Raw genomic sequence first — 22,841 nt, 5'->3', positions numbered from 1 at the left:
CGTACTTCTAAACATGAGAGAGCCTGAGTTTTAACCATGCAACCAGGAGGATCTAAGGCATCCTGTTCACAAAAGTCCTTTTCAGGAATAGGCGTCAGCTTGAACAGGCGTATGGGATTCAAAAGACTGCCCTTTTATCCCATCTAGAGCTCAGTTGTCCATGATAGCAACTCGAAAAATTGGAAAGTGGATACTTCAGACCTGAGTACATTTGCTAAGTCTGTTGGAAACTTAAGTGGACAGGTTCATGTACTGACTTGTTCATTGCTCTGCACTTAGTAAGGAGCCAAGATAAAGTTGAAGAGGAATGGTGACAAACTGGAGCAAACCCAGAAGAGGGCAGTCAGTGGCTAGAGGTTTTTGAACCGCCTTAAGAGGATGACAGGTGTGGGAATAAAAAGGCAATTACAGTTGTCTGTTCACTGTCTATTCATTTTCCAACCTCTAATATTTTCTGGTTATAGAAGTAGTACGTTCAGCTTCTATATTCACATGTTTACCTCCATCAACCATCTGGTAAAGGTTATCAGCTCAGTAGTACAATGGAATAGACCTTTTCCTCCTCCCTATTAATATTCCTCCTATGCTATCTGACCCACAGAAATTAAAAGGAAGCTGACTTCAGGTCAGTGCAACATGCCTTTTAAACAATGACAGCCATGCATCACTGAGGTATTTTGGATGGACCTAAAGTGAGTCCATAGAGCCAGTCAAGGATCAAGTGGGGAATGGATGACTTCATCATGTAACATTTAAGTGCCTTATCTGTTGGGCACTTTGCAAAGCACTGGGGATTCAAGGGTGAACCAGAAGGATGATTACTGTCCTCTTGGACCTAACAACACAGTGAGGGAGAGTGACAAGTGATAAAGCAAATTTTTAAAAATAACACGATCAAATGCTGCTACTTTACCCAGGTCTCAAAGCCAGATATAAAACATTGGATTTCAGGGAATCTCAGGGTGAGAGGTTAGGCTGTACATTCAGCCTCCTATTCTTGTACTCATCATCTGATTTCAAGTTTAAATGTTTTGTAGTGCTTTACATAAGTAGTTCTGGATCAGCATCAGAATCATCTCTGGAGCTTTCCCTAAATACACATACTACCTGACCCTGGAGGAAATTTAATTCCAGAACAAAAAGTAACTTTAAAAATTCTAATAACTACTCTAGGGGCACCTGGGTGGCTCAGTCGTTAAGCGCCTGCCTTCAGCTCAGGTCATGATCCCAGGGTCCTGGGATAGAGCCCCGCATCGGGCTCCCTTGCTTGGCAGGAAGCTTCTCCCTCTTCCACTCCCCCCTGCTTGTGTTCCCTTTCCCATTGTGTCTCTGTCAAATAAATCTTAAAAAAATTCTAATAACTACTCATAGAAATTTGGGCAACTATTGCATCCATAAAGTAAGAACATATTGTTGTGAAAAGGGGACAGAATAGGAAAGTTCTCGGAACTTAAAACAGTTGTGGAAGTAAATGTAATGGCTTATAAAAGTGATAGATGTGCGCAGACATTTCTACAAAGAAGACCTACAGATGGCCAAGAGACACATGGAAAGATGTTCAACATCATAATCAGGGAAATGCAAATCAAAACTACAATGAAATATCACCTCACACTCGTCAGAATGGTTAAAATAAACACAAGAAACAAGTGTTGGTGAGGATGGAGAAAAGGAACCCTTGTGCACTGTTGGTGGGAATCAAACTGGTGCAGCCACTGTGGAAAACAGCATGGAATTTCCCCAAAAAAATGTAAAAATAGAACCACCCTATGTGATCCAGTAATTTGCACTACTGGGTATTTACCAAAAAAATACAAAAATACTAATTCAAAGGGATGCATGCACCCTAATGTTTATTGCAGCATTATTTACGTTAGCCAAACTTCGGAAGCAGCCCAGGTGTCCTTTGATAGGTGAATGGATATATATACATACGTAGAGTGGGATATTCAGCCACAAAAAGAATGAAATCTTGCCATTTGCAATGACATGGATGGAGCTAGAGAATACGATGCTAAGTGAAATAAGAGAAAGACAAATACTATATGATCTTACTCATATGTGGAATTTAGAAACAAATGAACATAGAAAAAAGACAAACCAAGAAACAGACTCTTAACTATAGAGAACAAACATGGTTGCCAGAGAGGAGGTGGGTGAGGGGCTGGGGGGAGATAGGGGATTAAAGACTACACATCATGATGAGAAAAAAACGATAAAGTATATAAAAAAGTGACCCTGAAGAGCCTAAATTAGAGAATTGCAAGATAAAACTGAGGAAATTTCTCAGAATATAATGATCAAGATATGGAAAAAAGTTAATCATGGAAATGTCCAAGAATCAGGAGGTCTGACATTCATCTAAATTGCACCTTCAGAAATGAGAACGGGAACATGGAGACAGGAATAAAACCAAAGAAAACTTCCTGGACCGATGATGAAATTGGTGTTTTCAGATAGAAAGGGCCCGCAGAGAGTAAAGGTGCAAATGAGAGCAAAAATGAAAGGAAAACACACCTGGATGGGATCTCTAAGGAAAAGTCATTTATCAGAGAGAAAAACAGGTTACTTACAAAGGACTGTGATTCACATGGGCATTAGACTTCTCAAGAACAACTCTAGATAACAGAAGGTAAAATTGTAATGCCTTAAAAAGGATGCTTTTTTGTGTGGTCATGTGTATAGGAGATGCGTGGGTCCCCATTTTGTTCCCATAATTCTAGCTATGTTATAAAGGGTAAAACAAAGGCATTGTTTGCTTTCCATTCAGCTTTTCTGAAAAAGTTACATGAAAAATCTATCAAAGGGAAAAATAAATCCAAGAAATAGATGACTAATTAAAACAAAAAGCACCCAACCAAACACGAAACAGTGAAATAAATGCATTAAGAAGAAATCTTGATAATGTCGCTTTGCAGCACATTTGGAAAAGTAGATTCTGGGTAGAGGATCTTCAGGAAGAAAATAAATACTGTTACTCTGGTGTGCCTCAGATGAGATGAAGGCATGTAAAAGAGGTAAGTCAACACTTCGGGAAACACTAGGAGCTCCATAGGAACGATCTGACTCGTACAAAGCAAGCAAAAATAGCATTATTCTAAGCAATTCATGGAATAGTAAAAATAGTGTTTCTGAAAGAACCAACTCAAAACTTTTGGTCCAATAAAGCAGGAAGGAGAAGGATTAACTAATATGCTGAATTCATGTACAATCTCTGGGTTCACAATAATTTCCCCCATGACTTTGCTGTGCCGACTTTTATTTAATTATAGATAAGACTTTCCCTATCAACTGGTAGTAATGAATCACCTAAAAATTGGCTTAATGGGGTGCCTGGGTGGCTCAGTCCGTTAAGCGTCTGCTTTTGGCTCAGGTCATGACCCCATGATCCTGGGATAGAGCCCCAGGACAGGCTCCCTGCTTAGGGGGGAGCCTGCTTCTCCCTCTCCTGCAGCATCCCTTGCTTGTGTGTTCTCTCTCTCTGTCTCTGTCAAATAAATAAATACAATCTTTAAAAAATCAGCTTCAGTTTTAAACTTTGTTCTTTGGTAGTATATTTTGACTTTTGAAAAGGTTGACTTAGTTTTACCACCTGGAAACTTAAGAGATTCCCTTTAAGAAACACGTTCAATAATTATTTTAAAAAATTAATGAAAACCCAAGATCTTATGTTCTTCAAACAGTATCTTTTTTTTAACTTTAAAGGAATCTAATTTTAAATTCCTTTTTCTTTTTTGACAGGAAAAAAAAAGCGCCCTAATTCCTGTTTTGCAGAAGCATTTATTTGAAGTTCCGCAATTCCTTTAGGTTCCGCTTTAGTTTCCTTGCGTTAATAAAACACTGAACGCATTGTAAAAACAAAACAAAAAAGCCGAGAGCTGTTGAATCATAACGTCCGAGGGTAAACCTGGTCATGCGAATTGTGAAAAGCACTGATTTTGAAGCACAGATTTAAATGTGCTTTCAGCATGTTTGGTCGGTTGCATTCATAGCACCGTAAATAGTAAGATAAACGAGTGGCATTGGCACTGACTTTGAACAGTTACCGACGCTCCCATTTTCTTTAGAGTAGCATCAGAGAGAGAGAGAGAGAGAGAGAGAGAGAGAGAGAGAGAGAGAGAGTGTGTGTACTTGCGTGTTTGAGAGGCGATGTATTTGGATGACCTTCGCCCTCTTCCCTACCCTCAGCATTTCTTTTGCGGGGGGAGGGGGGTGTGACTAAGGGGGAGAGAAAGTGGTTAGGGCAGCTTTCACTGGCAGATATCTTAAAAAGGGGTGAGCTGACCAGGCACAGCAAGGCTGCCTGCTGGGTCTCCAGATAAAGCCTATCTACCGCTTGGAAGGGCTGCCTCTGCGGCAGTGGTTGACTCTCACTAGTCAGGCAGCGCAGACCCTGCCAGCTTAACCCCCACGATCTCTCTAGGCCTAGACATGCTCGCTATCGAAGTCCGGGGCTTAAGAAAGGACTATGCAGGGCGCCTGGGTGGCTCAGACGGTTAAGCGTCTGCCTTCGGCCCAGGTCATGATCCCAGGGTCCTGGGATCGAGTTCCGTATCCGGCTCCTTGCTCAGCAGGGAATCTGCTTCTCCCTCTCCCTCTGCCTCTCCCCCTGCTTGTTCTCTGTCTCTCTCGCAAATGAATAAATAAAATCTTTAAAAAAAAAGGGGGGGATATGCCTCAGAAATGTGGCAGGGCTCTCTCGTCTATCGCAGTTTACGGGAGCATTGTCAAAAACAGCTCTTGAGCGAATTCTCAGACAAATCTTGTACAAGATGTAGCGGTCCGAACCAGAAAGCGTTTGAGTTTTCATCGAGAATAGGCAGAAGAATCTTCCCTCCTCTTCTTTAGCCTTATGTTAGGTAACAGTCAATTTCTGCACTTTCTTCCAAACTGAGACGAGAAGTCTCCCGGCACGGCTTTTTGGGATTTGTAGATTCAGTTTATCGCTCCGCGTAGTTTCCGCTTCTGGTCACATGACTGGGGTAAATCCGCCACACCTTCACCCCGGCGACTCCTTCTCGGTCCGTAGACCGACACGTCACTCCTCGGCTCTCAACCAAACTGCTCCGAGCACGTTCTTTCCGCGCTCTCGCTCTCACGAGCAAGCCTATCACAGCTCGGCGGGAGCACGAAGTCCCGCCTCCTGGCTGCTAAGTGACATCTGTATTGTCCAGTTAAGAAGTGCGAGCGCTGCTTTGTCCACGCCTTTGGCTCTGACAGACAGTTCCGCAATCCTATCGTTCTTTCGAAGTGTGGTAACGAACCAGGGCCAGCCAATGGGGAGCGGTCCAGGAGGCGGACCAGGCAGCTGCCAGGGTTGGGTGCGCCGCTGAACGGATGGCAGAGACAGCGGAGCGGATTCCTGAGGAACGCTGGCCAGGTGAGAAGGCCTTAGGCTATAACTTGAGAATTAGCTGCAGGTGCAGCCCAGGTTGTTGGTGGCGCTGAACGAAGAGCAGGAGGTGGGGCTCTAATGGTGGCGGGTGGGGTGTGTGAAGCGGAGTTTAGGGCCTTGCAGAGGAGGGGGCGTGGGATGTGGGGTGGGGACATCCCGGAATGGAAGGACGTGAAGGTCCGCAATGGGGCGTGCGCTTTGGCTAGGAGGGTGTGCGAAAGATCGGATCCTGGGACTAGTCCTGGAGAGGAAGGCGCTCAGGACGCTGAGTGGTGGGGTGCCCGCGATGGGTAGTGTCGGAGGTGTGGAGTTATGTGAGGTGGGAGGCAGGGAGTTGGGACCTGCTAGAGTGAGCAGAAGAGGGGCGTGGAGGGGAGTAAAAGAGTGAGAGGGTGCGAGAAAGTGTGTAGGCAAACTGGGCTGGGGAGGTCGCCGTCTTGGGAACTAGAACGAGGGTGGGACTGGGATGCCACGGCTCACAGGCACCGTCGAGGAGAGCAGATGCTAAGTGTATGAAAGTGTCTTTGCCCTTACTTGCTCTAGCGATGTGCTCAAATGACCAGAGAGCACACTAGGAAAACTCCCTAAGGTCCTGACTTAAATTACCAGTTCCTGTACTCAGGTTTCAAGTAGAGGTTCCGGTGCTCTCATTTCTTCTGCTGACTCTTCTAGGCATGTGGCTCATACCAACTCAGTGGTGTAAACATTTTTCTGTTTCAGGCATTCCAGAAAAACATACAAACCTGTGGGGTGTGGCAGGATTATTGACTTCCTAGGGTTAGGTGTTTATTTTTGATTGCAAGAGAGGGTAAAATTTTGGGGTTGTAATTTAAAAACACACGTAAAACTGCCCCTCTGGGACAGCTAATTGTGGAAAAGATGTTGGGGCTAGGAATGTGTGCTTCTTAATGCCTTCCACCTAGTCCGGTGTTATTTTTTCCCCTCGTTTCCTCCAGTAATAGTGAGGAAAAGATTGGGAGGGATGCAGGTTCCTTTTTTCCCCCTGCAGTCTTGAACAATGTTGCATATCCTTTGTTACTATATTCTTTATCATTTGGCCCTTGATCAGCTTATGGTTTAAGGAGGCAGCACTGTCTTAAACAGAAATAGCTAACCTCCTTCCTTCAGCATTTTGTTTTAATCTAGTATTTTTTTTCTTCCCTAAGCTTTTCTTGCTTCAGTAGGAATAATTTATTTTCTTTTCCCTTCAGATTTTCATCTAGTTGCATGAGCTGTCTCTGAGATCAGTGGCTTAAATCAGCATTGTCAATTACAGACACGTCTTGAGATGGGCATTTGGAAGTGGCTGTAGATCTGAGCAGTAGTTGCAGTGTGATATATGGGATTGAAAGTGCAGTGATACACATATGTGTATCTTTCCCTCTTGAGTGCATCACTACCTGCAGTAGTGATCAGTCATGCTCTTTAGTTGACCCTTTGACCCCGTTGGGATTTGGAACAGAAAGAAGCTTGTAGCCAGTCAGTTGCTGCTGAAATGTAGGGCCATAAATTGGGCATATTCAGTCATGACTTATTTCTCTGATTTCTACTTTCATCTCTGTACTTAATATTCATTTCCTGCTTTCTTCCATACATTCCTGCTTTTTTCTAGAATGCTCTCTTTCTGGGGCACCTGGGTGGCTTAGTTGTTAAGCATCTGCCTTCGGCTCAGGTCATGATCCCAGGGTCCTGGGATCGAGCCCCGCATTGGGCTCCCTGCTCTGCAGGAAGCCTACTTCTCCTTCTCTCACTCCCCCTGCTTGTGTTCCCTCTCTCGCTATGTCTCTGTCAAATAAATAAATAAAAATCTTTAAAAAAAAAATAGAATGCTCTCTTTCTCCATTTAATTATTTTTTTTCTCTATTTCCAGTCTTTCCTATTTTCTTTGCATCTCTTCCCCTAACCACCTTTTTTCTCTTCCCATGTTTGCTCCTTACTCCTTTTGTATCAGGCTATTGCCAGTAGCGATTATGTACTTGTTAGCTGTGAAGGAATAGGAAGCAGAATTACGGTGATAGAATCCAGTCACTCCTTTTGAGTCTTGACACATAGACCTGCCTTATGCCTACTTCCTTGCCAGTCAGTCATACCTCAGGCAAGGCTTGGGTGTTAGTATTAGCTCTGACCCTCTCTGGCGTGTTCATTAGCTCCTGTCTCCTTTATGGCTTTTTTGCCACCATAAAATATGAAAATTAATTAGATAAATTGGAAGTGTTTAATATCCTACACTGTTGACTTTTCCATTTCAGCCATTTGAGTGTCATCTGCTGCTACCCATTGATGTCAAGATGACTAAGCTGGGATTTTTGCGGTTGTCCTATGAGAAGCAGGACACACTTCTGAAGCTTCTCATTCTGTCGATGGCTGCTGTGTTATGTGAGTGTGCACATGGACCTCTCTTTGGGGATGGAAAGGAGAAAATCTTGAAAAAAGATCAAGAATGGCTTTCTTAGATGCCTTGTTCTTTTCAGTAGGTTGTGATGTGTTCTTTTTTTTTTTTTAAGATTTTATTTATTTGAGAGAGAGAGAATGAGAGATAGAGAGCACGAGAGGGAAGAGGGTCAGAGGAGAAGCAGACTCCCCGCCGAGCAGGGAGCCCGATGTGGGACTCGATCCTGGGACTCCAGGATCATGACCTGAGCCGAAGGCAGTCGCTTAACCAACTGAGCCACCCAGGCGCCCTGTGATGTGTTCTTTTTACTGTTGTCTAATAGTATAATTTTATGAAGACAAAATACAGGAAACACAGGATTATAAAAGTCAGGTAGAGATCATCTGAGAAAGAATGGGAAGCATGCTGTGCTAATTCTGTTTTCTCATAGGGCTGGAAGATATACTGGGGACCCTTGGACACTGAATTTTATAAAAGACAATTGTCTTCAGTCTAGTTGCCTACTCTAGTATTTCTGAAAATCTCTTCAGAACTTATTCTGTTTTTTTAGATTTTCTAGCTCTTGATGAGTTATAAGTATAATCTCTTAGTTTGCTCCAAAGTAAAGGTTAGTTGTGGGAAGGGGAGGTCAACATATAAAAAAAGTGATCATGTAAGTTGAGTGCAGTATTAATAGGTGAATGCGTTGTTACAGGCCTTGGTAATAAGTAGTTAAATGTGTCCTACCTACGTGGAAAGTGTAGGTGTCATTGTCAAGGGAAAGTGAACTTGTTTTTGTTTCTTCTGTGTGGGAGAGATGGATAAATACTTTATTCACGGTTTGTTTTTTTTTTAAGATTTTATTTATTTATTTGACAGAGACACAGTGAGAGAGGGAACACAAGCAGGGGGAGTGGGAGAGGGAGAAGCAGGCTTCCCGCCAAGCAGGGAACCCGATGTGGGGCTCGATCTCAGGACCCTGGGATCATGACCTGAGCCAAAGGCAGACGCTTAACAACTGAGCCACCCAGGCGCCCCAGGGTTTTTTTTTTTTTTTTAAGTAAACTCTACCCCCAACATGGGATTCAACTCATGACCCCAAGATCAAGAGTCACAGGCTGTACCGACTGAGCCAGCCAGGCACCCCTATTTAGGGATCATTTTACGTTTCCTGTGACTTCTGTGCTGGATAATATTGTCTCTATGATACTATAATCTATTATTTTTCATGGCAGACTACCATTAAAATACTAACTTTGGTTTACGCAGCGTTCTCCACTCGTCTCTTTGCTGTCCTGAGATTTGAAAGTGTCATCCATGAGTTCGATCCGTGAGTACTTTTGCTTGGTCTTTTATTTGCTTTGGGAAGCTTCAGGTTCATGGGTTTCAAATTTCAAATTCTAATCAGCTCTTGGTGATGGGGATGTGCTTCCTACATATTTAGGGCAAAAAACCCTCAAGTTTTCCAAAGGAGATAATTGCTTCCTTTTGAGACATTTCTGTTGGAATTAACCAAGTGAGTATCCCAAACTCATTATCTGGCTACGCTAAGAGAAGTCTGGCTACTCAGCTTGGTCCACAGTTAGTGATACAAATTGAGGGAAAGGGGCCTGGTCTGTGTTTAAGGCTCAAAAGAAAATCACAAATCATGAACTTGAGATTTATGACTTTTTGTTTAACAATTTATATGATAGAAATTGGGCCTGTTGGCTAAGTTCTAAGATATTGGGGAAAATTTAAAGCCATGAGTTTGATTAGGGATTTTAGGTGAGTATTCATTTTGTTTCAAGCACTGTTTTACAGGTTATCTCTAAATCCTTACAACCCTATGAGATGGAGGTGCTATTTTCTCCTTTATGTAAATGAGACTGAGGCTAGGAGAGGTTATTGAAGGTTACATGTTTGGAGGAGCCAAGATTTGAATCTAGGTTTGTCCACCTCTAGACACTAGAGTCACTATGTTGTATTGCCTAAAGTTCAGGCCTAATTAAAAATTTGGAAAGCCAGAATCATAGATTCTTTAAGTGTCATTAATATTTTAAAAATAACATATTTTAGCTTATGGAGCATTGATTCAAAAGTTGATTTGCAAATTTGTTATTTTGTGTAGGTATTTGAAAGCACTTTGGAGGCACACAAATATATTCTTTGGGGCCTCTCAGATCAATTTATATTTTTTTCTCATGAATGAGAAAACGTATCCTTTTGTTTCTTGATCACCAGTCTGTTAAGGCTTTTTCTCAGATTCTCTAGATGACAAACATTGAGGCAAGATGGTCAGGGTAAATGAGACAGTCTGCTCTGTGGCCATAGACCTAGAAGGAACTGTAAAGATCTTGTGATTTGATGCTTTCTTTTGTGGAGCAGGAAACTGATGCCTGGGTTGTGACCCCAGTCCAGACCTCTTCCCACTAATTTATACATCCTCTGCCTTGCCCTGCCTGCCCGTAGGTGAAGGACATAGTTCTCATACATGTCGACTGCCTGCTACCCTCATTCCTGTGTTTCTCTGACAGTTACCAAAATAACATTCATTAGCAACAAACAGAAGGATAGAGATTTCTGCCATCTGCTACTTCTGCTTACTTCAGCTGCTAAAACTTGACTGACCAAGAAGGAAATAGGGTTAGAGGGATGGGCAGGAAAGGTGGTTAGTCATCATTACCTTTAGTAATTAAAAATTCCTTTTATTTATTTATATTTTTCCTTTTTTTCTTATTCGTTTTTACTTTTTTAATTAAATTTTTATTTGAATGTAGTTGGTACACAGTGTTACATTAGTTTCAGGGGTACAACGTAGCGATTGGACAAGTTTTATACACTATGGTGTGTTCAGCACAAATGTAGCTATCATCTGTCACCATACAATGTTAGGACTATATTCCTTATGCTGTGCCTTTTATTCCCGTGACTTATTCATTCCATAATTGGAAGCCTGTGCCTCCCATGCTTTTTCATCCATTTAGCCCATCCCCTCAGCCTCTGCCCCTGTGGTAACCAGCAGTTCGTTCTGTTTTTACAGGTCTGATTCTGCTTTTTGTTTATTATTGTGAAATCATATGGTATTTGTCTTTCTCAGTCTGACTTTCTTTTAGCATAATACTCTAGGTCTTTCCATGTTGCTGCAAATGGCATGATCTCATCTTTTTTATGGTTGTGTAATATTCCATCGTATATATATATATATATATATATATATATATATATATATATATATATATATATGTGTGTGTATATATTTGTGTGTGTGTATATACCACATCATCCTTATCCATTCTTCTATCAGTGGACTCTTAGGTTGCTTCTGTATCTTGGCTACTGTAGGTAATGCTGCAGTAAACATATGGGTGCTTTTAAATTATATATATTTTTTATATATATCATATATCTTTTTAAGTTAGTGTTTTCATTTTCTTCAGGTAAATTCTCAGTAGAGGAATTACTAGATCATATAGTATTTCTGTTTTAAATTTTTTTTTTGATTTTATTATCTTTTTAATTTTTCGACAGAGAGAGAGAACGCAAGCAGGGGGAGTGGGAGAAGCAGGCTTCCCGCTAAGCAGGGAGCCCGATGTGGGATTCGATCCCAGGACCCTGGGATCATGTCCTGAGCCGAAGGCAGATGCTTAACAACTGAGCCACCCAGGCGCCCTCTGTTTTTAATTTTTGGAGGAACCTCTGTATTGTTTTCCACAGTGGTTGTACCAATTTACATTCCCACCAGCAGTGCATGAGGGTTCCTTTTTCTCCACATCCTCACCAATACTTGTTATGTCTTGTCTTTTTGATTTTAGCCATTCTGACAGGTGTAAGGTGATACCTCATTGTGGTTTTGATTTGCACTTCCCTGATGATGAGTGATGTTGACCATCTTTTCATATGTCTGTTGGTCATTCTTATTTTTATTTTTAACTTTTTTAATTGTCATTTTCTCTTCTTTTAAAATAAGAAACTTAAGAGGTTACATACCTTGGACCTAAAGAATTGTGTCCTTCCCTCTATAACTCCAGGAATTTGTATCAAATATTTTTTTGAAGATCTTATTTTTAAGTAATCTCTACACCCAATGTGGGGCTCAAACTTACAACTCTGAGATCATGAGTCACATGCTCTATCAACTGAGCCAGACAGGCACCCCTCAAATATTTTTATGTAATTTATATTTTTATGCTATTATGTAGGTGGCATCCAGAACTATTTTAAATAACATGAGTAGGACTTCTAAGTTTAAACACTCAATAAGAAGTTTGTGTTGCTGAGTTGATTAAAAAAATTGTAAGGTGTATAGGTGTTATACCAACATCTTTAGAGATGCTCATCACTTGAAGTTATCTTTGTGTCCTCCTATGTGGTATCAAAATGTTCTTTTTTATGTTCCTGTTTCTTGGAAAGGGCCAAATTTATTGGTGCCTACATCTCAGCTGTTTATGTTTGGTGCTTGAATTCTCTGGTGCTAATGCCTACTAATTGCCAGGCTGGTAAAGTATCCTGCTTGAGTTAGGCTCCAGTTGCATTTTCTTCTTAGAGAAGCAGTGCTTTAGTTGAGACAAACATGGAGCTAGAAATGAGCAGACTTAGGGTAATATAAAATGATTTTCATACTTGGCCTAATTTTTGGTACCGAATTGATTTTTATTGGAGTAAGGGTAAGTTCCTCAATTATGAAACCTGAGGAACAAAATTCTCTGCAAATTGGTACCACTATGTGAGTATGAAGAGGAGGAGACACAGATCATTTCCTTCTTGCCACAGGTACTTTAATTATCGGACTACCCGGTTCCTGGCTGAAGAGGGATTTTATAAATTCCATAACTGGTTTGATGACCGGGCCTGGTACCCTTTGGGACGAATCATTGGAGGAACAATTTATCCAGGTGAGAGGAACAGGATTTTTTTTTTTTAATTTTTTAAGAGAAATCAGGCATTCTACAATAAGGAACAGTTTCTCTTATTTCTAATATCTTTATTTTGTGACAATTGTAACTTCATTCTGATTACAGATCCCTAAAAATGGATCTTATATATACAGGAGAATATATATGGGAGATGGGGATGGGTGGATTTTCATAAATTCTCGAATTTATAGGCCTAGCACAGTTGCAAGGTGTTAGTATTTATGGTGGTTTTTTAGGAGTTGTGTTATCACTTTATTGATACTTTGATTTTCTCTTTCTCTTTCCCTTAAGTTCTTGTCTTACTAAGATAACCTAATGGGGTTTCTTCTTCCTATTACAGGCTTAATGATCACGTCTGCTGCAATCTACCATGTACTCCATTTTTTCCACATCACCATCGACATTCGGAATGTCTGTGTGTTCCTGGCCCCTCTCTTCTCTTCCTTCACCACCATCGTCACATACCACCTTACCAAAGAGCTCAAGGTGAAGGATTTGGGGTGATAGGCTTGGGAATGAATGTTGTTGAACCTCTCCAGCAGATGCTAAAGGGTAGGGGATTGAGAGCCTCAGAAGGGCAGGGAGCCAGAGACTAAAGACAGCTTTGGCTAGGCTAAATTATTGGGTTCACTCCAGCCCCTTCCTAGAATATGTGGTTTCTCTTTATTTCTCCTTATTAGAGAACATTTGAAGGTCAAATATAAATTTCTACATAAGGAAAAAAAAACATTTAAAATGTAAAATGTGAGCTTTAGATTTTGAAGTTCTCACAATCTAAGGGAGAGGAAAAATAACTACAGGAAGTGTTCCAAAATGGTTAATTTTTTCTACTGGCAGTGCACATTTAGCAATTATTTGTTGATTTTTTTTTAAACATTTATTTAAAAGTTATTAAACCACTTTTGTAGTAGGCTCTAGAATACTGACTCTCTATTTCTAGGTTTCTACATTGTTGATCCTGGTTCCTTGGATGCTATTCTTAGTTTGTGGCTATGGTGTCAGGGAGATACCTGAGAGGTGATAAACTAGTAGGAGGTCTTGGGACACTTGAGTTTAGTTTGGAAACCTTTTCAGCCTTCTCTTTGCTGCCCTGTTCCAAATTTGACTCTTCCAACAGACAAGTCCTTACTCTCTTTTGGAGTGTGAGTTATATTTCGATGTTCCTCTCTTCTGAGCTCACAGATTGCCTTGTGATATTCCAGCTTTATTATCCAAGCTCCTGGCATCTTTAGTCCAGATAGATGATCACCTTTTGGCTTTTTAACTTAAATAATAGTTGTCTTCCTTTGATTATCCTTGCCCACCTCCTAGAGGTGTGACTGTTCAGGAGTGTGCAGATATTATTAGGGATTTGGGACTCATAAGCCTGGGAATACTCCAGCCAAACAGCCCATTTCTGGGGCAGTGTCTGATGTCTGACAGCTTACATGGTTTGCCTGTCCTTAGCATATGTGTATTCAATTTCAGAGAAACTGGTCTCATCATGGGGAATTCGTTGTGAAGTTTTTAGCTTTCTTGTGCTGCAAACATTTCTAGCATTTCTAGCATCACTTCTGCCTTGGAAAGTTTTGGACTGTTCCCTGGGCCCATTTTAAATAGAATGGATTAGTAGATCCTCTCTTCTCTCTCAGGAATGGATGGTGTTAACTTCCTGTTACCCCTCTTTTCTTATAGGACGCAGGGGCTGGGCTTCTTGCTGCTGCCATGATTGCTGTAGTTCCTGGGTATATCTCCCGATCTGTGGCTGGCTCCTACGATAATGAAGGTAAGACTTAAAATGCTGAAGATGATCTGTTCATTTCATTACTCAGTAGATCTTCAGGAAGTGCAGTAGAATCTGAGTTCATATCTGATGTTTAGCAGTAGCAAAAATGGTATCTGGGTGAGGAGATTAGAAATGGGCAGGAAGGGACCTCAGACAAATTTATAATCTCTCTGTCTGTCATCTCCTCCGGAAAGGTAGCTGGTAATTTTCCTTATATAAGGTCTTTTGCTCTTCTCTGGATTCATAAAAGTGGAGTTAGTTCAGTGTTGAATGTTACTGTTATTTTAACATTGTAATCACTTGCTTTTTTTTCCTAGATAAGAGAGATGGATATTCTTTATTATTTATTTATTTTTTTAAAGATTTTATTTATTTGAGAGGGTGAGAGAGAGAGCACGAGTGGTGGGGAGGGGCCGAGGGAGAGGGAGAAGCAGACTCCCTGCTGAGCGCGGAGCCTGATGTGGGGCTTGGTTCCAGGACTCCGGGGTCATGACCTGAGCCAAAGGCAGTTGCTTCACCAACTGAACCAGCCAGGCACCCTGAGAAATGAATATTCTTTTTTTTTTTTTTTTTTAAAGGTTTTACTTATTTGTCAGAGAGAGGGAGAGAGCGCACAAGCAAGGAAGACGGCAGAGGGAGAAGTAGGCTCCCCACTGAACAAGGAGCCTGATGCGGGGCTTGATCCCAGGACCCTGGGATCATGACCTGAGCCGAAGGCAGACACTTAACTGACTGAGCCACCCCGACACCCCCAGAATAGTATTCTTAAATATTATGCCAGTACGGCCTTTTATTGAATTGTTGTTCTGTTCTTTCTGCAGGGATTGCCATCTTTTGCATGCTACTCACCTACTACATGTGGATCAAAGCAGTAAAGACTGGTTCCATCTATTGGGCAGCCAAGTGTGCCCTTGCTTATTTCTACATGGTAACTTTTCACTCCTTTCTTCCACGAGTGTCTCTATTGGGATCAACTGATATAAGCTGGAAATAGCTCTTGGGCTTTGAGACCATGGATTGGAGGCTAGAAGTCTTTATTGTCTTATGTCCCTACAAAACCCAATCCAAGGCAGGTGTGGATATCTATCCATTGTATAATAGCAAAGTAGAGATAATGTTTTTAATTTTTAAAGTTCTCCTAATACTGTATGTCCTATGGGTACATATTGGTTATATTTTTTCCTGTTCAATCTTATGTATTCACTTCTCCCCTTAACTGCTTCCTCTTACTATGTATCCTTAAATCCTCCATATAATGTTATAATAGATTGCATCTAGATTAACCCTGAGGGTTGGGTGCTTCTTTTGTGATCATGATGGCAGGAGGCATAGGGAATAGGGGATTGAGTTACAGTAATAGGTGTGAATTTGATTTTCCTATTTAAAGAAACCAGTTATTTAGACTCTTTAAGCCACTTGGCTTAAAGGAAGTTTATAGTTACTATAAAGAGATATTCTTTGCAAGGTCGTAGGTAATATCCTAAGGTGTAGTGGGGGCCTGAGGAGGAATGCTTAGAGGAACTCTTCTTTTTTTTTTTTTTTAACGATTTTATTTATTTATTTGACAGAGAGAGACACAGCGAGAGAGGGAACACAAGCAGGGGGAGTAGGGGAGGGAGAAGGAGGCTTCCCGCCGAGCAGGGAGCCAGATGTGGGGCTCGATCCCAGGACCCTGGGATCATGACCAGAGCCGAAGGCAGACACTTAACGACTGAGCCACCCAGGCGCCCTGAGGAACTCTTCTTTTTTATCCTGTCATAGGTTTCTTCATGGGGAGGTTATGTGTTCTTGATCAACTTGATCCCTCTCCATGTACTGGTGCTGATGCTTACAGGACGTTTCTCCCACCGGATCTACGTGGCCTACTGTACTGTTTACTGCCTGGGCACCATTCTTTCCATGCAGATCTCCTTTGTGGGTTTTCAGGTGAGCCCTAGACTGAGTAGAGTTTTTAGCTACTTCTACTTTCTCTAAACAGCTCCAACCAGCTTGATTTATCTTGGATTCCAATGAAGAGAGTAAGACTTACTCACAGTCTAACCTTGGACTGTTGTGCTAACTGAAGCAACAGAATCATTGGTCATTAAAGTCTCCTTTCAGGGTGCGTTAATATTTATTCCATAAAGTTTGAATTGAATGACTGTTAATTGGGCTTAGGTTTGTTGGAGGAGAGATACTTTGATCTGAGTTGATATAAATGCAAAGTTATTTGCAGTCCTTTTTAATGTTGATGAGTCTACGCATTAGTAATGACCCCTGAACTTCTTGATAGGGCCTGTGTGAAAGTCCTTTAGGAAGCAAAACACAAATGTTGTAACCACATTACTTGTAGGTTAAGAGACAACTATGAAACCAAAGAGTAATGTGTGGTGTGTTTGATTTCTCATGTAAAATTCTGATGGAAATGGAACCCTTATTCAGAGTTCAGCAGTATTTTCCTTACTGTTCACCTAGTGTATGCAATTTACTAATCAGTGAAATATAAAAATTAAAAATATGATCCTGGTCCTTAAGGGGTCCTTAAGGGAGTTACAGTCTTGCAGGGAAGGAAATACATGCAGGTGTCTATATTCTGTAATATAGCAGTTCTGGAAATGTAATTCCTGGACCAGCAGCATCTGGGAACTCGTTAGAAATGCAAATTCTGGGGGCAGCTGGCTGACTCAGTAGAGTATGCAACTTGATCTTGGGATTGTGAGCTTGAGCCCCATGTTGGGTGTAAAGATTATAAAAAATAGTAACAAATTTCAGTATTCTGAAGAAGCAAATGAACTCCAAATTTTTTATTAAAAAATGGAAATTCTGAGGCTTTATCAGAGACTCACTGAATCAAACTCTAGGGGAGGACTCCAGTCCAAAATCTGTGTCTTAACACCCTCTTTTCTTTGCCCTCCCCATGGTTATGGTGCTCCCTAGTTTGAGAACCACTGGTCTAAACAAAGAAGGAATTTATAAGTAATCTAAGAGATCTAAAGTGCATGGAACATAGAGAATAATGGATTTCAGTTTAGGCAGATTAGGAGGAAATGGTATTTGCATTGGGCCTTGGGTGATGAGAAATTCTGTGAATGTAAATTTTGGGAAAATGAGAAAATTGCTGTCTAGGCTAAACAAATAGTCTGAGTAAAGGCCAGAGGTATGATAATGATAGAGTATGAGATGCTTTGGAGGATTCCAAATACTCTTTGGAAAATGCAGCAGGCGAATTAGACCTTCCCCTCCATTGGCCCTAATTCCTCTGAGGCGTCAGAACTCATTTGACCCTTTTTTGGTCCAAACTAGGTCGGGATAATTCAGGTCTAGGCTAGATCCATTGTTTTGCAGCATTGTCACATATATGCTTTTACCTACAGCCTGTCCTTTCATCAGAGCACATGGCGGCCTTTGGGGTCTTTGGGCTCTGCCAGATCCATGCCTTTGTGGATTATCTGCGCAGCAAGTTGAATCCACAGCAGTTTGAAGTTCTTTTCCGAAGTGTCATCTCCCTGGTCGGCTTTGTTCTTCTCACCGTGGGAGCTCTCCTCATGCTGACAGGTAGGGAAGGCTCACAGCTTTTGTAAATGGGTATAGAACATATAATAAAACTTAAAAAATACGGGTTATTTCTTGACCACAGAAAGATTCATTCTTTTCCTCCTAAGAGTGTGAAGTCCTCCTTCATCACATTCAGTCCACTTGTCAGCTCAGTGTTTGGATTCTGCGTAGTTAAGAATGTCTCATTAGAGTAGCTCTTAATGTCAGAAACATCACACTTGGTGAAAGGACTGTATCTCACTTTGCTAATTTTTCTCTTTTTTTTTTTTTCTTTCCTATTGGTAGGGTGGAAGAAATCGATACTGCTGGCCGTACCCTACAAATATGGCCTTGTCTAATCCCATATGCACTAACCCATGGCTGTTTAGCATGCCATGTTTTCCTCACTTCTCAGAGGCTGATTTGATTCTGCCCACGTCTCTGTGTATTGTCTACTTTGGAGCAGCACTGGTGGATGTAGCTGACTTAGTTTATAGAATTGGCCATGGTTTGGCCAAATTTGACCTAAAACCCTTTGAAGGAAGCACTTTTGCCTCCCATCTCTGAGTTTATAATGTACAGCCTGACTTTATTCTGCTAGCTGTGCTGACAAAAGTACTCTCTAGTTTGAAAGAAAGGATGGGGTGAAATTCTCAAAGTATTGATGGCATTTTATTTTATTTATTTATTTTTTAAAGATTATTTACTTATTTGACAGAGATGGAGAGCACAAGCAGGTGGAGCGGCAGGCAGAGGGAGAGGGAGAAGCAGGCTTCCTGCCGAGGAAGGAGCCTGATGTGGGGCTTGATCCCAGGACCCTGGGGTCATGACCTGAGCTGAAGGCAGACGCTTAATGACTGAGCCACCCAGGCGCCCCTATTGATGGCATTTTAACAAAAACCTAATCCTTCTCTGTCTCAGACTTACTAAAATGGAAAATTGAGATTAGTTAGGGTCAGAGGTTGTTTTGTTTCAGGAGTGATTGTGAAATGTTTGTTGCTTCTTTGCTGCCAGGAAAAATATCTCCCTGGACGGGGCGTTTCTACTCACTGCTGGATCCTTCTTATGCTAAGAACAACATCCCCATCATCGCTTCTGTGTCTGAGCACCAGCCCACGACCTGGTCCTCATACTATTTTGATCTACAGCTTCTGGTCTTCATGTTTCCAGGTCTGTCTGCTTTGTGTTCTTAGGTGGCCTTTTGTAAGAACCACCATTTGATTCAAAATAAGTAAATTACCCTCATCCTTGTGTTTTGTTGTTTTTTTTTTTTAAAGATTTTTATTTATTTATTTATTTAACAGAGAGAGAGAGAGAGAGAGAGAGCACAAGTAGGCAGAGCGGCAGACAGAGGGAGCGGGAGAAGCAGGCTCTCCACCAAGCAGGGAGCCCGATGCGGGGCTCGATCCCAGGACCCTGGGATCATGACCTGAACTGAAGGCAGACGCTTAACCCACTGAGCCACCCAGCCGCCCCGTTGTTGTTCTTTTTTTGCCTGTTTACCCTGTGCTGTACAAAGGATGGCTAAGCATTTTTCTAATATTTGAGGCAGAGTAGGAGTCAGAAGTTGAACAGTTAGAGATGCTGGCAAGTTCAGAGCCTCATAGTTTTCTGTTCATTTGTGTTATAAGTTAAAATTCAACTTGAATTTGAATTCAGGTTTTGGTTTTGGTGTCTGAGTACTTTCAGAGTACCTCTCTCCCATCCCCCATCCGTGACTCCTCCCTGTTTATTTCTTGGCAGTACTGAAGTTTGAGAATAGGCATGGCTGATTGTAAAGACACAGCTACTTATCTTCTAGCCAATCCAGATATGTTTTTGGATTTACTAGAGGTGGGGTGCTTCCTTTTTTTTAATAATATAACTTCTATTTTTTTTTCTTATGAAATAAAACCTATTGTAAAAAATACAGACAAGTTAAAAAAAAAGTAAAAATTTCAGGAGTTCTCACCACGCATCTGTTGGTACTGTTATCATTTTGATGTATGTTCATCTAGTTAGTTATTCATTTATTTATTTTAGGTTTTTTTTTTTTTTTAAGATTTTACTAGAGAGAGTGAGAGAGCGAGCACAAGCGAGGTGAGGGGTAAAGAGAGTAGCAGACTCCCCGCTGAGCAAGGAGCCCTGTGCGGGGCTCGATCCCGGGACCCTGGGATCATGACCTGAGCTGAAGGCAGACGCTTAACCAACGGAGCCACCCAGGCGCCCCTTAGTTTTTTTTTTTAATTAAAAATTTTTTTTTTAGTAATCTTTACACCCACCCAGGATGGGGCTCAGACTCATAACCCCGAGATCAAGTGTCACATGCTCTTCTGACTGAGCCAGCCAGGCCCCCCCTCAGCCAGTTACTTACTGAATAAAAATGAAATGATATAGTTTTTCCCCAATTTTTTTCATTTTATGAAGAATCATAATTTATGTTATATAGTATTATTTTAGAGTTATATTTAAATATGTTTTTTGTAAGTACAGAGATAGGTAAAGAAGGCAAATGGTCCATATTATCCTGTAGCAATATTTTAATTGATGTATTGTACTCTATTATATAAATATACTATAAAAACTACCTCTTTTATGTTGGATGTTAGGTGGTTTCTGACTTTTTGCTATTTTTAAGAGTTCTGTAGTAAACATCTTTGCACGTATACATGATTATTTATTTTAGTTGCTTCTTTTTATTTTTACTTTTGTAGTTGGTCTCTATTACTGCTTTAGCAACCTGTCTGATGCCCGGATTTTCATCATCATGTATGGTGTGACCAGCATGTACTTTTCGGCTGTCATGGTGAGGAATGCCCTCAGTCATAGCATCAGTACTGCCCCTGACTCTGAGGGCCATGGCAGGATTCAGAATGTACTGATGATTGTGCAGATGCTTTCCTCGGAGCATTTGAGGGGCTGAGTTGTAAAGCTGCTCACTGTTGCTGCTCCTTCTCAAGGATGTGTAATGGGCTCATACGTTCTGCTTGTGTGGCCCAGCCTTCTTGGATTCATAACCTTGTATCAGGAAGGGGCACGTATACTCCGTTGGAGAAAGCGTCTGTGGGCAGGTTTCTTCCCCTCTCTTTCTGCATGTCTTAAGAAAGGAGTTGACATTTTTTCCTTAAAGCCCTGGGAGGATTGCCAAGTGTTAGATTGTTGAAAGTGGAGAGATTTTATATTTTGTAGTAAAACAGTGTTTCTTAAACCATAGTTAAATACATTTTTTTTTTTAAGATTTTATTTATGTATTTGACAGAGACACAGCGAGAGAGGGAACACAAGCAGGAGGAGTGGGAGAGGGAGAAGCAGGAGGGAGCCTGACACGGGGCTCGATCCCAGCACTCTGAGATCATGACCTGAGCCGTAGGCAGACGCCCAACGACTGAGCCACCCAGGCGCCTCCCATAGTTAAATACATTCTTCAACATATCGTTATTTGGGGACACATATACATATATACATATATAACTGAAAATAGTTTAAGGAATGTATACTTCTACTGTAGATATATCAAGTATTTTCTCATATTTTTTTATTGAGAAATCATGTTTGTTGAAAACCACTGAACTGATGTCATGATGTACTAATAGGTTGTAATTTGTAAAACGCTGATTGGACTATTTTTGTTTGCTTCCTGTCTCTTGTAGGTCCGTTTAATGCTAGTGTTGGCACCTGTTATGTGCATTCTTTCTGGCATTGGAGTCTCCCAGGTGCTGTCCACTTACATGAAGAATTTGGACATAAGTCGTCCAGACAAAAAGAGCAAGAAGCAACAGGATTCCACTTACCCTATTAAGAATGAAGTGAGAATTAAGCAACGCTAAGAACAGGCTTGGGAAACTCTGTGTGTATGTGTGTGTTTGTGTGTGTGTGTATCTATTTTTTGAGTGAGGGAATAGAATGTTGTCATAGTGGTCAGAGTGAACTCATATAGCCCCTGACTTGTTTTGATTCATTTCATCTATATTGTGTGTAAGAAGCTGTTCTGAGTTGTGAAATTTAATTTGCTTTATATTCTTCCTTGTTTAGGTGGCAAGTGGGATGATACTGGTCATGGCTTTCTTTCTCATCACCTATACCTTTCATTCAACGTGGGTGACCAGCGAGGCCTACTCTTCTCCCTCCATTGTGCTGTCTGCCCGTGGTGGGGATGGCAGTAGGATCATTTTTGATGACTTTCGAGAAGCATACTATTGGCTTCGTCACAATACTCCAGAGGTAAAAATTTGGGAGCGGTGGGATTGAGGGGTATGGGGAAGTGGGAGACGTTTGCTGTGATAGTGATTCAATAGCTTTTAGATGGGTGGAAAGCCTAGAGAAATTGGAACTATAGAACCCTGGTGTTGAATGAGCCCTATAGGTCAGCCTCCATTCAATTCAGGATTTCTTCTGTATCCTTACTGGTAATCATCTACACTCTGACAGCGTGGTGATTTTATCATGAGATAGACCACCCCAATTATAAAAGAAATCAGAAAATAGAAACAAGAAAAAAGATACGGGGGCGCCTGGTTGGCTCAGTTGGTTAAACGACTGCCTTCGGCTCAGGTCATGATCCTGGGAAGATCGAGTCCCACATCGGGCTCCCTGCTCAGCAGGGAGTCTGCTTCTGCCTCTGACCCTCCCCCCTCTCATGTTCTCTCTTTCATTCTCTCTCTCTCTCTCTCTCAGATAAGTAAATAAAATCTTAAAAAAAAAAAGAGAAAAACAAATTTTCCATAAAGTGATCACCTGATGATAAGCACTTTTAACATTTTGGTTTATAACTTTTAAGAATTTGAAGTGATTTTCTTGCAGTAGCAGTAGCCCTTCTGAGTTAGACACTTGATGAAAGCTGTAAGAATTTCTTAGTTCTTGTCCATTATATTCTGTGGTTTATATTCCCCCCCATCTTGATATTAACTGCTTTTTGTGTATTGC

The 22,841-nt window shown here is 41.2% G+C and overlaps 1 protein-coding gene across 1 annotated transcript in view; it reads left to right on the top strand.

The window, feature by feature from the left end:
• Positions 1-5,303: 5,303 nt before the first annotated feature.
• STT3A (STT3 oligosaccharyltransferase complex catalytic subunit A) overlaps positions 5,304-22,841 on the top strand; it is a 29,821-nt gene continuing 12,283 nt past the window's right edge. Inside the window, exons 1-13 of the mRNA XM_028125914.2 lie at positions 5,304-5,380; positions 7,645-7,771; positions 9,036-9,096; positions 12,519-12,640; positions 13,002-13,147; positions 14,336-14,426; positions 15,248-15,354; positions 16,188-16,352; positions 17,780-17,960; positions 18,954-19,109; positions 20,633-20,724; positions 21,569-21,724; positions 21,951-22,139. Of these exons, the coding sequence (XP_027981715.1) occupies positions 7,684-7,771; positions 9,036-9,096; positions 12,519-12,640; positions 13,002-13,147; positions 14,336-14,426; positions 15,248-15,354; positions 16,188-16,352; positions 17,780-17,960; positions 18,954-19,109; positions 20,633-20,724; positions 21,569-21,724; positions 21,951-22,139 (1,554 nt within the window). The 5' untranslated portion in view covers positions 5,304-5,380; positions 7,645-7,683. The remainder of the gene's footprint in view (positions 5,381-7,644; positions 7,772-9,035; positions 9,097-12,518; positions 12,641-13,001; positions 13,148-14,335; positions 14,427-15,247; positions 15,355-16,187; positions 16,353-17,779; positions 17,961-18,953; positions 19,110-20,632; positions 20,725-21,568; positions 21,725-21,950; positions 22,140-22,841) is intronic.

The sequence above is a fragment of the Eumetopias jubatus genome, unplaced genomic scaffold, assembly GCF_037043125.1.
Source record: "Eumetopias jubatus isolate StellerSeaLion01/CBP00866 unplaced genomic scaffold, mEumJub1_p1.0 scaffold_13, whole genome shotgun sequence".
In the NCBI taxonomy this organism is placed as follows: Eukaryota; Metazoa; Chordata; class Mammalia; order Carnivora; family Otariidae; genus Eumetopias; species Eumetopias jubatus.
This window is presented reverse-complemented; position numbering and strand designations above follow the sequence as displayed.